Source organism: Oncorhynchus masou, unplaced genomic scaffold (genome assembly GCF_036934945.1).
Source record: "Oncorhynchus masou masou isolate Uvic2021 unplaced genomic scaffold, UVic_Omas_1.1 unplaced_scaffold_756, whole genome shotgun sequence".
Classification (NCBI taxonomy): Eukaryota; Metazoa; Chordata; class Actinopteri; order Salmoniformes; family Salmonidae; genus Oncorhynchus; species Oncorhynchus masou.
The window spans coordinates 257,773-274,647 of NW_027014024.1; the positions used below are offsets into that span (position 1 = coordinate 257,773).

General features: G+C 46.9%; 1 protein-coding gene across 1 annotated transcript in view; it reads left to right on the forward strand.

Moving 5' to 3' along the window:
* LOC135537363 (scavenger receptor cysteine-rich type 1 protein M130-like) overlaps positions 1 to 16,875 on the forward strand; it is a gene marked incomplete at its 3' end in the record, with an annotated part of 89,580 nt that overhangs the window by 22,616 nt on the left and 50,089 nt on the right. The window contains exons 9-14 of the mRNA XM_064963552.1: positions 6,189 to 6,361; positions 6,976 to 7,217; positions 12,443 to 12,504; positions 12,932 to 13,237; positions 13,363 to 13,632; positions 14,369 to 14,689. Coding sequence (XP_064819624.1) covers positions 6,189 to 6,361; positions 6,976 to 7,217; positions 12,443 to 12,504; positions 12,932 to 13,237; positions 13,363 to 13,632; positions 14,369 to 14,689 — 1,374 coding nt within the window. The remainder of the gene's footprint in view (positions 1 to 6,188; positions 6,362 to 6,975; positions 7,218 to 12,442; positions 12,505 to 12,931; positions 13,238 to 13,362; positions 13,633 to 14,368; positions 14,690 to 16,875) is intronic.

The following is a 16,875-nucleotide window of genomic DNA, read 5'->3' on the forward strand; positions in this document are numbered from 1 at the left end:
GTTTAAATATCCCACTTATTTTATTCTGCTGTTAGAGGCCATCAGTAGAGACAGTCAGGAAAATAGTCTTTGTAGGAAGTTTTTTTCTTTCAAACACGGGAAGTGTTTGTCTGTGTTTGGGAACTGTAACTGTACTATATATAGTAATGTACTGGAACTGTACTGTATATTGTAATGTTCTGTAACTTCACTGTATATAGTAATGTACTGTATATAGTAATGTACTGTAACTGTACTGTATATAGTAATGTACTGTAACTGTACTGTATATAGTAATGTACTGTAACTGTACTGTATATAGTAATGTACTGTAACTGTACTGTACTGTATATAGTAATGTACTGTACCTGTACTGTATATAGTAATGTACTGTAACTGTACTGTATATAGTAATGTACTGTATATAGTAATGTACTGTAACTGTACTGTATATAGTAATGTACTGTATATAGTAATGTACTGTATATAGTAATGTACTAAATATAGTGATGTACTGTAACTGTACTGTATATAGTAATGTACTGTATATAGCAATGTACTGTATATAATAATGTACTGTATATAGTAATGTACTGTAACTGTACTGTATATAGTAATGTACTGTAACTGTAACTGTACTGTATATAGTAATGTACTGTATATAGTAATGTACTGTAACTGTACTGTATATAGTAATGTACTGTATATAGTAATGTACTGTAACTGTACTGTATATAGTAATGTACTGTAACTGTACTGTATATAGTAATGTACTGTAACTGTACTGTATATAGTAATGTACTGTAACTGTACTGTATATAGTAATGTACTGTATATAGTAATGTACTGTAACTGTACTGTATATAGTAATGTGCTGTATATAGTAATGTACTGTAACTGTACTGTATCTAGAGTAGAATCCATCTTCTCACCTTCTCCCCTCAAGACCAACATCACACAAGATGCTTCAGAAAAACAACAACAACAAGCTGGTGAAGTTGCTACCCAACAGGAACAACCAATATGTTTAAGTTATATAGTCTACAAAGTGTTAATATCACCACCATGGATGTTTAAGTTATATAGTCTACCAAGTGTTAATGTCATTGTAGAGGGTGGGGCCCAAAGACCCTCCCCATTAGTGATTAAGGGACTTGAAGATTCATCTGTTTTGCTGCAGGCCTTATAATATATACTGTTTCTATGTGTCTAAAACTCTGCCACTATACGTTGTACAAGCATCTATATTAGTCTTTGTGGGTTCGGCCCTGGCTGATGTGAGAGTGTTCTTGCAGGCTGGGTCTGAGTCTATATTAGTCTTTGTGGTTAGGCCCTGGCTGAGGGAGAGTGGGCTTGCAGGTTGGGTCTGGTTTAGACTGAAACTAGATAAAGAGAAGTAACCACTGTCTGGTTTTGACATGTTGGTATTGTGTGACAGTGGACAATGCTAATGAATTCAGAGAAAGCTACTGTACCAAGTTACTTTATAAGGTAACTTAGCTTATTGATACACACACACATTGACATAGGTGATCATAAATACGAGAGAGTGAAAACATGTATATAATCAGCTGTGAACTTGTGATGTTATTGCAACAACTATGTGTAACTTTGCTGCTCTGCCAGCAGTTTCCTGTGGAGTTTTTCTAATGTCAGTGTTTCCTGTAGGTTGGTGGGTTTAACCACTGATCTTATCTGCTTAAAGGTTTGTCAACAAATACAGAAGTAAGGAAGAGATGATAGAAGTCATATAGTCTAGCAGTATTTCACTTTCAGTCCTCTCTACATGACAGTAGACTTGTTTCGCTCAGTGGAGCCCCAGTTAGAGACAGATATGATACCTGCAGTGATTTTCATGATCCTATTCTGGAGCAGGTAGGATGCTGTTATAGTGATATACACTTGTGACAGTTACTGAGATATGATTTAATATTGTAAGATATATTATAATTTGCAGGGTTAGTAAAATAACATACAACTGGAAGCAGACAGTAAACATGTGTCTCAAAGCAGGACAATGATGTGATCACCTGTAAATATACTTTACTGTAGTCTAACTGTCCATCTGGGGACAGGCACTAATGTCAGTTAAGTTGTGATGGTGTCCTGCATCTGACTGTTGTATATTCAGTGTGTCAATGATTGATTGTATCTGTCTCAATGTAAATGAATGAGAGTATATACGATGTATTATATATTATATTGGTGTTATGTTAGAGTAGGAGAAGGGAGGGGTGTAGATGCTAGAGGTCTATGAGCTGAGTCAAGATCAACAGGTCCAACACTATGAGAGAGAGAGAGAACATGAGCGAGAGAGAAAAAAGAGAGATGAGCAGCGTGAGAGAGAGGAGAGGGGGAGGAATGGGGTGAACAGAGGGAGAGAGAAGGGGAGGGGACAGAGGAGGGTAGGGGAGAGAGAGAAGGGAGGGTGGAGAGGTGAAGGGAGAGAGATTTGTGGAGGAGAGAGAATGAGAGAGAAAGGGAGGGAGAGAGAAGGGGAGGGGATATTTGAGGAGGAGAGAGAAAGTATCAAGTAAGGGCAACACTAAGACCTTCTCAGCCAGCTGGATCCACTAAGGCCCTCTCAGTCAGCTGGCTCCACTAAGGCCCTCACAGTCAGCTGGCTCCACTAAGGCCCTCACAGTCAGCCGGCTCCACTAAGGCTCTCTCAACAAGCCAGCTCCACTAAGGCCCTTTCAACAAGCCAGCTCCAATAGGGCCCTCTCAACCAGCTGGCTACACTGGTGCCCTCCCAACCAACTGGCTCCACTGGTGCCCTCTCAACCAGCTGGCTCCACTAGGGCCCTCTCAACCAGCTGGCTCCACTAGGGTCCTCTCAACCAGCTGGCTCTTATCGGGCCCTTTCAACCAGCTGGCTCCACTAGGGCTCTCCTCAACCAGCCTGCTCCACTAGGGGCACCTCAACCAGCTGGATCCATTAAGGCCCTCTCAAAACCAGCTGGATCCACAGGCCCCTCTCAACCAGTTGGCTTCGCCCAAGGCCCTCTCAGTCAGCCGGTTCCACTAAGGCCCTCTCAGTCAGCCGGCTCCACTAAGGCCCTCTCAACCAGCTGGCTTCACTAAGGCCCTCTCAACAAGCCAGCTCCAACAGGGCCCTCTCAACCAGCTGGCTCCACATGGGCACTCTCAACCAGCCGGCTCCACTAGGGCCCTCTCAACCAGCCGGCTCCACTAGGGCCCTCTCAGTCATCTGGCTCCACTAGGGCCCTCTCAGCCAGCTGACTCCAGTAGGGCCCTATCAACCAGCTGGCTCCACTAAGGCCCTCTCAGTCAGCCGGATCCACTAAGGCCCTCTAAACCAGCTGGCTCCACTAAGGCCCTCTCAGTCAGCCGGATCCACTAGGGCCCTCTCAAACAGCCGGCTCCACTAAGGCCCTCTCAGTCATCTGGCTTCACTAGGCCCCTCAACCAGCTGGCTCCACTAGGGCCCTCCCAACCAGCCGGCTCCACTAGAGTACTCAGCCAGCTGGCTCGAGTAGGGCCCTGTCAACCAGCCGACTCCACTAAGGCCCTCTCAGTCATCTGGCTCCACTAGGGCCCTCTCAACCAGCTGGCTACACTTGGGCCCTTCAACCAGCCGGCTCCACTAGGCCCTCTCAGCCAGCTGGCTCCACTAGAGCCCTCTCAGTCATCTGGCTCCACTAGGCCCTCTCAACCAGCTGGCTCCACTAGGCCCTCTCAAACAGCCGGCTCCACTAGGGCCCACTTAGCCATCTGGCTCCACTAGGCCCTCTCAACCAGCCGGCTCCACTAGGGCCCTTCAACCAGCTGGCTCCACTAGGGCCCTCTCATCCAGCTAGCTCCACTAGGCCCTCTCAACCAGCTGGCTCCACTAGGGCCCTCAACCAGCCGGCTCCACTAGGGCCCTCTCAACCAGCTGGCTCCACTAGAGCCCTCTCAGTCATCTGGCTCCACTAGGCCCTCAACCAGCTGGCCACTAGGGCCCTCTCAACCAGCTGGCTCCACTAGGGCCCTCTCAGCCATCTGGCTCCACTAAGTTTTATTTACTGTGGTGTTTGTTCTCCAATGGTTACCCTGTTCTCATCACAACAGGTCACACATTCTGCTGACATGATTGCACACTGTGGTATTTTACCTAACAGATAACAATATTATATTTGTTTTCAAATTATTTTGGGGTCTTTGTAATCTGAGGGAAATATGTGTCTCTTTATCGTTGTACATTTGGCAGGAGGTTAGGAAGTGCAGCTCAGTATCCAACTCATTTTGTGGGCAGTGGGCACATAGCCTGTCTTCTCTCTGCCTACCCCTCTCAATAGCAAGGCTATGCTCACTGAGTCTGTAAATTGTCAATTTTTTCAGTTTTTTTTCTCAGTCACAGTGGTCAGATAGTTTGCCATCGTTTATGTATGTTTGGTTATAATTTGTTTGGGCCAGACTGTCTGAGATCTGTCCTGAGGCTTTGTTGGGTTAGTAGTGGTTTGTGAACTAAGCTTCAGGTCCAGCTGGATGAAGGGACTTTTCTCTATGTTCATCTCTTGGTATTTCAGTGCTGGTCTCTTGTTTTTATGTGGTTATAGACATTGAAGACTTGTTTCTGGATATTAATTAGTGATGGAAATTAATGACAGCTTGCTAGCTAACCTAGCCAATGAGGTGTGTGAAAGAAATAGTCAAATAAGTTATGCTAGTTACTACCCCTAATAACTTTCTCAAATAATAATGTTTGAAAGAGTGTGAGTGTGTATGCTTGATAAATAGTAATGGAAGGTCTGGCTTTCCAAGACATTCTGTTCCTCTGCAAGCAGACCTGATGATTGTAGATGGAGGAGAACCTGTTATATAAAATGGAAGAATATAACTTCCTGTAGCCTATATAATATAACAATGACAACAATCCCTTCATATATACTGTAGTTGAAGGTTATTTTAGTTTCATAAAAAGTGTTCATTAAAACAAATCAGGATGTTTGGTGGATGGATTCATTGTAGATGTTCTGCTGTGTATCGAGGGGTTTATATGAAAGTGGTAGATTTGTAATTCTTTACCAGAGAAAGTTCTGGATTACTTGTCTTTGGGTGACCTCAGGCTAGAGTCTTTGACAATGCAGCTACTTTGTTCACAGTCCTACTGTAATGGTCTGGGTAGCTGGTGCAGAGGAGTCAGGACAGTAGAGATGAGTAACACATGTAACTTACTCAAATATTCCAATAACGTGTCGTAAATACCGAGCCCACAGTAACAGACCAAACATACATAAAACAATCCCGCACAAAAACCATGGAGAAAACAGAGGGTTAAATAATGAACATGTCATTTAGAATTGGAACCAGGCGTTTAAAACAAAGACAAAACAAATGGAAAATGAAAAGTGGATCGGCGATGGCTGGAAGGCCGATGACGTCGAACGCCGAACGCTGCCCGAACAAGGAGCGGGACCGACTTCTGTGGAAGTTGTAACAGTAACCCCCCTTGACGCGCAGGGCGATCCGGGTGGAGACGGTGGAACTCCCACAGCAATGAAGGGTCTGACACCGGCACCCGGCATCTCTCTTCCGGACCGTACCCCTCCCACTCCACGAGGTACTGAAGGCCTTTCGCCCGATGCCTCGAGTCCATTATGGCTCAAACAGCATACGCCGGGGCCCCCTCGATGTCCAGAGGGGGTGGAGGAACCACCTGCACCTCAGACTCATGGAGTGGACCAGCCACCACCGGCCTGAGTAGAGACACATGGAACGAGGGGTTAATACGGTAATCGAGGGGAAGTTGTAACCTGAAGCAAACCTCGTTCAGTCTCCTCAGGACTTTGAATGGCCCCACAAACAGCGGGCCCAGCTTCTGGCAGGGCAGGCGGAGGGGCAGGTTTCGGGTCGAGAGCCAGACCAGGGCCTCACTGCGGTGGCGCAGGTGAAAACCAGAGGTAAGGCTGACCGAGACCCCAGACGTTCCATAAACGCCCTCCAGACCCTTGACGTGAACTGGTGACCTCGATCAGACACTATAACATCTGGCACCCCATAGTGCCGGAAGATGTGTGTAAACAGGGCCTCCTCAGTCAGTAGGGCCGTAAGGAGACTGGGAAAAGGAAGGAGACGGCAGGACTTAGAGAACTGATCCACAACGACCAGGATCGTGAGAGAGGAAGATCCTTGAGGAAATCCACAGACAGGTGCGACCACGGACATTGTGGAATGGGTAAGGGCTGTAACGTCCCTCTGGGCAGGTGGAGGGGAGTGGGCTCTGTACGTAACGCCGCTCGATGTCCGCATCCAGCTCCCACACTACCGGTGCCACCAGGCAAGAGGCCGAAATTCGGGAGTGGGAGGTGATCTATGGACCGCCTCCTCTGTGTCATACATCCGGGACAGTGCGTTGCCTTCGCGTTCTGGGAACCTGGTCTGTAGGACAGTGTGTCTGCCTTAGCGTTCTTGGTCGTTGCATCTGCCTTAGGAACCTGGTCTGTAGGACAGTGCGTCTGCCTCAGCGTTCTGGGAACCTGGTCTGTAGGACGGTGAAAACAAAAGGGTACAAAAAATTCATGTCCAACCTTGCCTGGCGAGGGTTCAGTCTCCACCTTGCCTGGCGAGGGTTCAGTCTCCAACTTGCCTGGCGAGGTTCAGTCTCCACCTTGCCTGGCGAGGGTTTAGTCTCCACCTTGCCTGGCGAGGGTTCAGTCTCCACCTTGCCTGGCGAGGGTTCAGTTCCAGCCTGGCGGATGTACTCCACCTTGCCTGGCGAGGGTTCCGTCCAGATGAGAATAGGGTGTTAGTCTCCACCTTGCCTGGCGAGGTTTGGTGAGGGTTCAGTCACCACGCTTCAGAGGCTTCAGTCTCCACCTTGCCTCCACCTTGCCTGGCGAGGGTTCAGTCTCCACCTTGCCTGGCGGGGTTTAGTTTCAGTCTCCACCTTGCCTGGCTGAGGGCTCAGTTCCACCTTGCCTGGCGAGTCTCCACCTTGCCTGGCGGGGTTCAGTGGCGTTCACCTTGCGGCTGAGAGTGTCCACCTTGCAGGGTTCAGTCTCCACCTTGCTCCCGTCTCCACCTTGCCTGGATGGTTCAGTCCCACCTTGCCTGGCGAGGGTTCAGTCCGAGGTAAGGGTTCAGAGCTTGCCTCAGGTGACCACCTTGCCTGGCGAGGGTTCAGTCTCCACCTTGCCTGCAGGGTTCCGCCCGGGCGAGGGTGTACCTCCTGGCGAGGGTTCAGTGGTGGCAGTCCAGATGGCGAGTAATGGGTTCAGTCTCCACCTTGCCTGGTGAGGGTTCAGTCTCCTTCAAGCCAAAGTGGTCAGTCCAGATCCAAGCCCCCCGGTCAGTAGCCTTCAGAGCACACAGCCAACAGCTCCCGATCCCCCACATAGTAGTTTCGCTACCTGACGGGCTGAGCTTCTTCCGAAAAAAAGCACAGGGGCGGAGCTTAGTGGCTACCTGAGCCAGAGAGCACGGCTCCTATCCCAGATCCGGATGAGCCAGCACAGGAGCCGAGGTAAACAGAGCCCTCAGGTGACCAAAAGCCCTGTCCGCGGTCAGCCGTCCACTGACCACCGGTCCCCCTTCAGCAGTGAGGTAATGGGAGTCGCTACCTGACCAAAGGCCTGGACCTCCTTTAGTAGTTGGCTACCTGACCAAAGTTCGGATAAACCTACAGTAGTTGGCTATCTCCACCCCTGGATAAATGCGGTAGTAGTTGGCTACCTGACCAACGCCCTGGATAAACCTGCGGTAGTATTTGGCTTCCTGACCAAATGCCGTCACCTCCATTCCATCCCTGAAGCTGAAATGAGTCACTCTCCATCTCCACCCGGCTGAAATGCAGTCACTCTCCATCTCCACCCCTGAAGTGGAATGTGTAGTCACTCTCCATCTCCACCCCTGAAGCTGAAATGCAGTCACTCTCCATCTCCATCCCTGAAGCTGAAATGCAGTCACTCTCCATCTCCACCCCTGAAGCTGAAATGCAGTCACTCTCCATCTCCACCCCTGAAGCTGAAATGCAGTCACTCTCCATCTCCACCCCTGAAGTGGAAATGCAGTCACTCTCCATCTCCACCCCTGAAGCTGAATGCAGTCACTCTCCATCTCCACCCCTGAAGCTGAAATGCAGTCACTCTCCATCTCCACCCCTGAAGCTGAAATGCAGTCACTCTCCATCTCCACCCCTGAAGCTGAAATGCAGTCACTTCCATCTCCACCCCTGAAGCTGAAATGCAGTCACTCTCCATCTCCACCCCTGAAGCTGAATGCGGTCACTCTCCATCTCCATCCCTGAAGCTGAAATGCAGTCACTCTCCATCTCCACCCCTGAAGCTGAAATGCAGTCACTCTCCATCTCCACCCCTGAAGTGGAAATGCAGTCACTCTCCATCTCCATCCCTGAAGCTGAAATGCAGTCACTCTCCATCTCCACCCCTGAAGCTGAAATGCAGTCACTCTCCATCTCCACCCTGAAGCTGAAATGCGGCACCCTAGGAAGGAGACAGACTGTTGGAAGAACAGACATTTCTCAGCCTTGACGTACAGGTCAGGCTCCAACAGTCGACCAAGTACCTTGAGCATCAGGGACACACACTTGGCGCGTGTAGCGGAGTATATCAGAATGTGGTCGATATATACACTACTACACCCTGCCCCTGCAGGTCCCGGAAAATCTGGAAGACATCAAAATCTGGAAGGTCTGGAAGACATCAACCCGTACGGCATGACAAGGTTCTCATAGTGCCCTGAGGTGGTACTAAATGACGTCTTCCCCTCGTCGCTTCCCGGATATGCACCAGGTTGTAAACGCTCCTGAGATCCAATTTTGTGAAGAAGCCCTGTGCATTGACTAAGCAGGGAGCTGTACCTCACAGTGATTTGGTTGATACCTCGATAGTCAATGCACGGGTTGAGGTGAGACACGTCTAATTGGACTAGATCCATGTTGAGGTGAGACACGTCTAATTGGACTAGATCCATGTTGAGGTGAGACACGTCTAATTGGACTAGATCCATGTTGAGGTGAGACACGTCTGATTGGACTAGATCCATGTTGAGGTGAGACACGTCTGATTGGACTAGATCCATGTTGAGGTGAGACACGTCTGATTGGACTAGATCCATGTTGAGGTGAGACACGCCTGATTGGACTAGATCCATGTTGAGGTGAGACACGCTCTAATTGGACTAGATCCATGTTGAGGTGAGACACATCTAATTGGACTACATCCATGTTGAGGTGAGACATGTCTGATTGGACTAGATCCATGTTGAGGTGAGACACATCTGATTGGACTAGATCCATGTTGAGGTGAGGCCATTCCATGTCTATTGGTTTCTATGAGAAGGCAGTTTGGGAGAAGGTGGTGGACCGTTTGAGGATTCTACAGTTCCCCTGGTGGAGGTTCTTGGAAAACTGATATTTAAGTCTGAGGTTGATGAAAACAAATTTGGTGCTGCAATGTTGTGTGTTATCTTGAATACCAGGCAGATGTTGGAGTACAGAATGAAATGGAGAGGAGAGGGGGGAGGGGAGGGAGGGAGGGGAGGGGAGAAGTGAGGGGGTAGAGGAGAAGAGAGGAGAGGAGAAGCGAGGGGGAGTAGAGGAGATGAGAAGGGGAGGAGAGGAGAAGCGAGGGGGAGTAGAGGAGAAGAGAGGAGAGGGGGAGAAGAGGAGAAGAGAGGAGAGGGGAGAAGAGGAGAAGGGGGAGGGGAGGAGAGGAGAAGAGAGGAGAAGAGAGGAGAGGGGAGAAGAGGAGAAGAGAGGAGAGGAGAAGAGAGGGGTGACAAGGAAAGGGGGAGAAGAGAAGAATAAAAGGTCAGAAGAGGAGAAGGGGAAGAGGAGAAGAGAGGGGGAAAAAGGCAGAGGGGATAGGAGGGGGAGAAGAGGGGAGGGGGAGATGATGACAGTGCGAAGAGAAGGAGAGAGGGAGAAGAGGAGAAGAGAGGGGGAGAAGAGGAGAGGGGGATAAGAGGGGGAGAGGGGGAGATGAGGGGGAAGATAGGAGGAGAGCGGAGAGGAGGTAAGAGAGGAGGAAGAGAGGAGAGGAGGAGAGAGGAGAGGGAGAAGGGGAGAGGTGAAGAAGAGGAGAGTTGGAGAAGAGGAGAGGAGGGGATGAAGAGGAGAAGAGAGGCGGAGGAGAAGAGAGGGGGATAAGGTGAGTGGGGAGGAGGGAGAAGAGGTGAGAGGAGGAGAGTAGAGGGGGAGAAAAGTAGAGGTGGGGAGGGGAGAGGAAGAAGTGGAGAAGGGAGGGGGAGAAGAAAGGGGGAGAAGGGAGGAGAAGAGGAGAGGGGGAGGGGAAGAAGAGGAGAAGAGAAGAGGAGAGGGGGAGAAGAGGAGAAGAGAGGAGATGAGAAGAGAAGAGGGGGGAAGAGCAGAGGGGTGAGACGAGGAGAGGGAGGGGTAGAATTGGGAAGAAGAGTAGAAGAGAGGGGGAGAAGGGGAGAAGAGTAGAGGGGGAGTTAAGGAGAAGAGAGGGAGAGAGGGATAGATGGGGAGAAGATGAAGAGAGAGGGGGAGAAGTGGGATAAGAGGAGAGTGGGGAGAAGATGAAGAGAGAGGGGGAGAAGGGGGAGAAGAGGAGAGGGGGGAGAAGAGGAGAGGGGGAGAAGGGGGAGAAGAGGGAGAAGAGGAGAGGGGAGAAGGGGGAAGAAGAGGAGAAGAGAGGGGGAGAAGAGGAGAGGAGAAGGGGAGGAGACGAACGGGGAGATAAGGCGAGTGGGGAGGAGAGAGGAGAGAGACGAGGAGAGGGAGGGGTAGAATTGGGAAGAAGAGGAGAAGAGAGGGGGAGAAGAGGAGAAGAGAGGGGGAGGAGAGTAGAAGAGAGGGGAGAAGAGGAGAAGAGAGGGGGAGAAGAGGAGAAGAGAGGGGGAGAAGAGGAGAGGGGGAGAAGAGGAGAAGAGAGGGGGAGAAGAGGAGAAGAGAGGGAAGAAGAGGAGAGGGGGAGAAGAGGAGAAGAGAGGGTCAGAAGAGGAGAAGAGAGGGAGAAGAGGATGGAGAAGGGGGGTGGGGAGAAGACAAGAGGAGAGGGGAGGTGAGAAGACGAGAAGAGAGGGGAGGGGAGGAGAGGAGAGGGGGAGAAAAGCAGAGGTGGGAGAGGAGGGGAAGAAGAGGAGAAGGGAGGGAGGAGAAGAGAGGGGAGAAGAGGAGAAGAGAGTGGGAGCAGGGAGGAGAAATGGAGAGGGGGAGAAGAGCAGAGGGGAGGGGTAGAATTGGGGAGAAGAGGAGAAGAGAGGAGGAGAGAAGAGGGGGAAGAGAGAAGAAGAGAGGGAGAAGAGAGAAGATGGAGAGAGATGGGTAGAAGAGAGGGGAGAAGAGGGGAAGAAGAGTAGAGGGGGAAGAAGAGGAGAAGAGTAGAGGGGGAGAAGAGGAGAAGAGAAGAGGGGGAGTTCAGGAGAAGAGTAGAGGGGGAGTTGAGGAGAAGAGTAGAGAAGGAGAAGAGGAGAAGAGTAGAGGGGGAGTTGAGGAGAAGAGTAGAGGGGGGAGTTGAGGAGAAGAGTAGAGGGGGGAGAAGAGGAGAAGAGTAGAGGGGGAAGTTGAGGAGAAGAGTAGAGTAGAGGGGGGAGAAGAGGAGAAGAGTAGAGGGGGGAGAAGAGGAGAAGAGGGGGAGTTGAGGAGAAGAGTAGAGGGGGAGAAGAGGGAGAAGAGGAGAAGAGGAGAAGAGGAGAAGAGAGGGGGAGTTCATTAACTCAATTCTACTGACAATGTTTGTCTATGGAGATTGCATGGCTGAGTGCTTGATTTTATACATCTGTCAGGAAGGGGTGTGGCTGAAATAGAATCCACTAATTTGAAGGGGTGTCCACATACTTTTGTATATATGGTGTATGTACACATGGGTGTTGTTGCACCATACCAACGATAAGCCTGTCTTCCCCATCACATCATGAAAGGTCATGTTGATGTTCATTTAACCTTGATCTCTCTCTTCCTCTGACTCCTCCCTTTCTCCTTTGTTTCTCTCTGTCTCTTTCTCCTCTGTCTCTCTCTTTCTCCTCAGATCTCCAGGCTCAAAGCGTCAGTCCACCAGGTAGGTAGAGTATAAATCTACAGTGATTATAGCAGTTCAATATTGTCAACTTTATTATCCCACATGGAGAAATTCATGTGTCCATACAAACCATTCTACAACCCAATAACAAGTAGTGTTTTATGGAACTACTAATACTTGTCAACCACAAAGCATTACTGCTGTTAGAATAACAGAATCACTGTCATCATCTGTCCTCACCACTGTGTTTTCCTCTCTGCTGTTTACAGATAAATACTCAGTCAGACTGGTGGATGGGACCACTTCCTGTTCTGGGACAGTGGAAGTCTTCTACAGAGGAGAGTGGTTGGGTCTATGTTCTAGGTGGTGGAGAATGATGAGAGAGGTTAAGGTTGTGTGTAGACAGCTGGACTGTGGGAATCCTGTATCTGAATCTAGAGGACCTCTGATTGAAGATGGAAGAAGAGGAGTCAGACTATATGGGTTGTAGGAGAGATGAGTCTTCTATTCGACAGTGTGGCATCAAGAGGACCTGGTGTCTGTGATGGTGGATATTATCGTCATGTGACCTGTTCAGGTAAGAGACTGGTCAAATTGAGAGATTTATTTATACATTATACAATATTACCATGTATCATGTTTTATGTTTTTTAATTCATTTAAATAGAGGGAGAGATGTCAGATGTATTTAAACATTATATTTGTGTTTGTCATATTGGTTTATGGGAGATGTTCATGGGCAGATCATTGTAGTTCAGATGGTACTGAAGTGAAGCTGCCTGATGGATGTCCAGCTGTTTATTTTCTATAAAGTGAAGTGAACTTATTCCTGTCTCCTGCCTGCATTATTCCCAACCCGATCCTGAGTGACTAAGAACCCATTTCTACCTCTTACAGTATCAAACATAGCAAACTACAATCTTTTATCCAACATATTTGTGTTTAGTCCTTGACAGTGTCATCAACAAAACTGATTGAATGTTCAACCAACTCTTTTTCTCCAGAGTCTGTGCGGCTTGTGGATGGAGCTGGTCTCTGCTCTGGGAGAGTGGAGGTGAAGTCCAATCAGTCCTGGGCCTCAGTGTGTGAAGCTGACTTTGACCGGCAGGATGCAGAGGTAGTCTGTAGGGATGTTGGCTGTGGGGCTCCTGCAGCTCTACAGGGGGGGCTCTATGGAGAAGGTGAGGGTCAGACCTGGGATAAAGAGTTCCAGTGTAAAGGCAAAGAGTCCCTTCTCCTGGACTGTGACACCTCAGACAGAGAGAACAACACCTGCCTACCTGGTAATGCTGTTGGACTCACCTGCTCAGGTAAGAAACAGTTTGTCACTCAGTCAACATTGTTTCTCACCTGGAGTGAAGAATATGAGAGACAATATAGGTGTGTTTTAGTGAGAAAATAGTAAGATTACTGTCTCTCTCTTTTCTTTTCTCAGAGCCTGATGATGTGAGGCTGGTAGGAGGAGGCAGTCGCTGTGCTGGTGGAGTGGAGTGGTACGACCAGGGAGAGTGGAGGACTGTGGGAGCTGAGGACTGGGATGTAGCTGCAGTAGTGTGTAGACAGCTGGGTTGTGGCTCCAATGTTTCAGTACTACCTGGAAACACCACTAGAGGGTTTGGAGTTTCCTGTTCTGGGTCTGAGTCTTCACTGAGGGAATGTTGGAGAACTTATGATCTCCGTCCTGGACTCACAGTGATCTGCTCAGGTAATAACAAGATACACTATATTACCAAAAGTAGGTGGACATTAGGTGGATTCAGCACGCCTAGGAGCAACAAAATTGAGCACACAGCCATGCAATCTTGACAAACATTGATAGAAAATGTCCACAAAATCTCACAGAAACGTGAACCTTGGAGCAACAACGCTCAGCTGTGAAAGACAACACAAGCTGAAGAATATATGATTGAAAAAAACTCACTGCTGAGTTCCACATACTTTAGTCCATGTATTATATCTCCTTCCTGGACTCACAGTGATCTGCTCAGGAAATATCAACATATTATAATTATAACTCATTTCCTTCATTCATACAACTTCCTCTGCACCTCTCATGATGACTGTTTAACTTGCCAGTCTGCTTTACTAAATAGATCACTCAGTCAAGTAGGAATCAAATACAACTTAAATATCCCAGAATGCTTTTGTATGTGAGTGTTACCTCAGTGAATGTCTCCACTTACTACCACTGTCACATGTCATGTTATTGTCACATCTAAATGAGGAAAGTAGTTGAGGAGCTACGTTTTCTTTTTCTCTCCTCTTGTTCCAGATGTCCTGCTTCAGCCTGATATCAACATATGTTGTCTCAGTGACTGTAGGCCCACTACTCATGTTGCCCTGTGAGGGAGGGTGGCTGGCACTGTTACATGCTGATGTTATTGTCATATCTATAGGAAACTAGTTGAAGAGGTTTTTCTTGTTCTCTTTTATTGTTACAGATCTCCTGGTCCAGCCTGATATCTTCCTGACTGACCCAATGGGAGGGGTCTTCAGGGGCCACCAGGGGCCCGAGATGTTCAGGGGCTACAACTTCACCATCATCTGCTCCACTCAGCCACAGTACCCAGGAGGCTCCTTCCTCCTCACGTTCACCGGCTCCAACAGAACCCAGACCCAGCCAGCTGTCAATCACTCTGCTGCCTTCCTCTTCCCTGCTGCAGATGACTCCCACCAAGGGAACTACAGCTGTGTTTATGACAATGATGTTTTCTCTCACAACTTCTCCTCTGAGAGTGAGCTCCTCTCCCTCACCATCACAGGTAACTGAACATGAACCAGACCTATAACTTTGTCATTGACAGATTTCCCACAGATCTATGTGATGATGATCAGTCCCCTCATCAAAGGTGTTTCTGTTTGCAGCCTCTCCTCTGCCAGCCTTCATCATCAGACACGTTGTAGTGCTGCTGATCCTACTGACAGCCATCACCACCTCCTACCTGTACTACAAGGTAAAGACATTTACTCAGACGTTACAAGTCATTTAAACTAGAGGGTGAGAGAGAATGATACCAGAGAGTAAATGTCTGACTGTTGGTGCTGTCTCCCTAGCCCACCAGGAGGCAGAAGAGAGTGAACAGGGTGAGCAGCATGGATCTTTATGTCAATGCCATGGAGATGGTCTCTCTGAGCTCCAGAGCTGAAGCTGGACCGGGAGAGGAGAGAGCAGCCCAGGGGACGGAGTAGGAGTAGAATGAAGCTGATCCTTCATGCTGATCTTAGGTCAGTTTTGTGTTTTAAATCGATGGTCAGCAGTGGACTCGTGTTTAAAATGTGGTGACAAACCTTAAGTATTTCTAATTTTAATAACAATTTGAGAATTTGTTTATTTTTCTAGAACCTTGTAAGAAATCTAAAAGGAGTGACTGCAACCACCATTATTCATTTAGTTTGATTTTTTTACCACCAGAGAAACATGGGGTTCTGGGTAACATGGGGTTTTAATTTTTTTAACGTGGGTTTCTCACATGGGGTGTCTGTTTTGTAATATGGGGTTTGGGTAACATGGGGTTTGGATAACTGGTTTTGGGTTCATGGGGTTTTAACTTTTTGGGTAACATGGTGTTTTGGATTCTTTTTTGACCTAACATGATGTTATTGATTATGATGTAGTTTTCAGTAACATGGTGTTTTGGTAACATTGGGATAATGATGTTATTGATTTAAATGTTATGGTAACATGATTTTTGGTAACATTAGGGTGATGTTTTGGTAACATGGGGTTTTGAGATAATGATGTTATTGATCATAAATGTTGATATTGATTATGATGTAACATTATTGTTATGATGGGGTTTGGGGGTTCTAAACTGGGATTTTGGTAATAAATCGGTTTTTCATTATTTTAAGAGAGTAGCTCAATTACGGGTTTCATGTTCCAGAATGTATTGGTCTTATCTTATTTAGTGTCTCTTATATTCTTCATCTTATTTAGTGACTCAATATACTTTATCTTATTTAGTGTCTCATACATTTTTATCTTATTTAGTGTTAGATTCTTTATCTTCTTTTCTCTCTTCATTTTGTCATCTTATTTAGTGTCTCTTAGATTCTTTATCTTATTTAGTGTCTCTTAGATTCTTTATCTTATTTAGTGTCTGCTAGATTCTTTATCTTACTTTAGTGTCTCTTAGATTCTTTTTCTTATTTAGTGTCTTTAGATTCTTTATCTTATTTAGGCCTTAGATTCATCTTATTTAGGTACTTAGATTCTTTATCTTATTTAGTGTCTCAATTCCTTATTTAGTGTCTCTGATTCAATATCTTATTTAGTGTCTCTTAGATTCTTTATCTTCAAGTGTACTGATTCTTTATCTTAATTAGTGTCTCTTAGATTCTTCATCTTATTTAGTGTCTCTTAGATTCTTTATCTTATTTAGTGTCTCAGATTCTTTATCTTATTTAGTTCAGTAGATTCTATCTTATTTAGTGTCTCAATTCAATCTTATTGTTCTTATATTCTTTATATTTAGACCTTATATTCATCTGTAGTGTTCATTATTATCCATGTATTATTATAATCATCTGTACTGTTGTATTTTGATAATAGTATATGAAGGGGTTTGTTGCTGTTTACTGTTGATGTTATTGATTATGATGTAGATTAGTGTGATGTTGTTAGTAGTTAGAGATAATGTTATTGATTATAAATGTTATGATATTGATTATGAAGTAGATTATTGTTATGATGTTGCCCAAACTGCCATGTAATCAACTGAATGCTTTTAATAAAATTACAGGCTGTCAGTCTTGTGTGATTTAATTATTAGACAGACGACAACATACAGTATGAATTAACTGAGATCAGTCTGTGATAATCTTGGACAGACTACAACATACAGTATGAATTAACTGGTCATACATTTGGCAGGAGGTTAGGAAGTGCATCTCAGTTTCCACCTCATTTTGTGGGCTACATAGCCTGTCTTCTCTGAGAGCCAGGTAC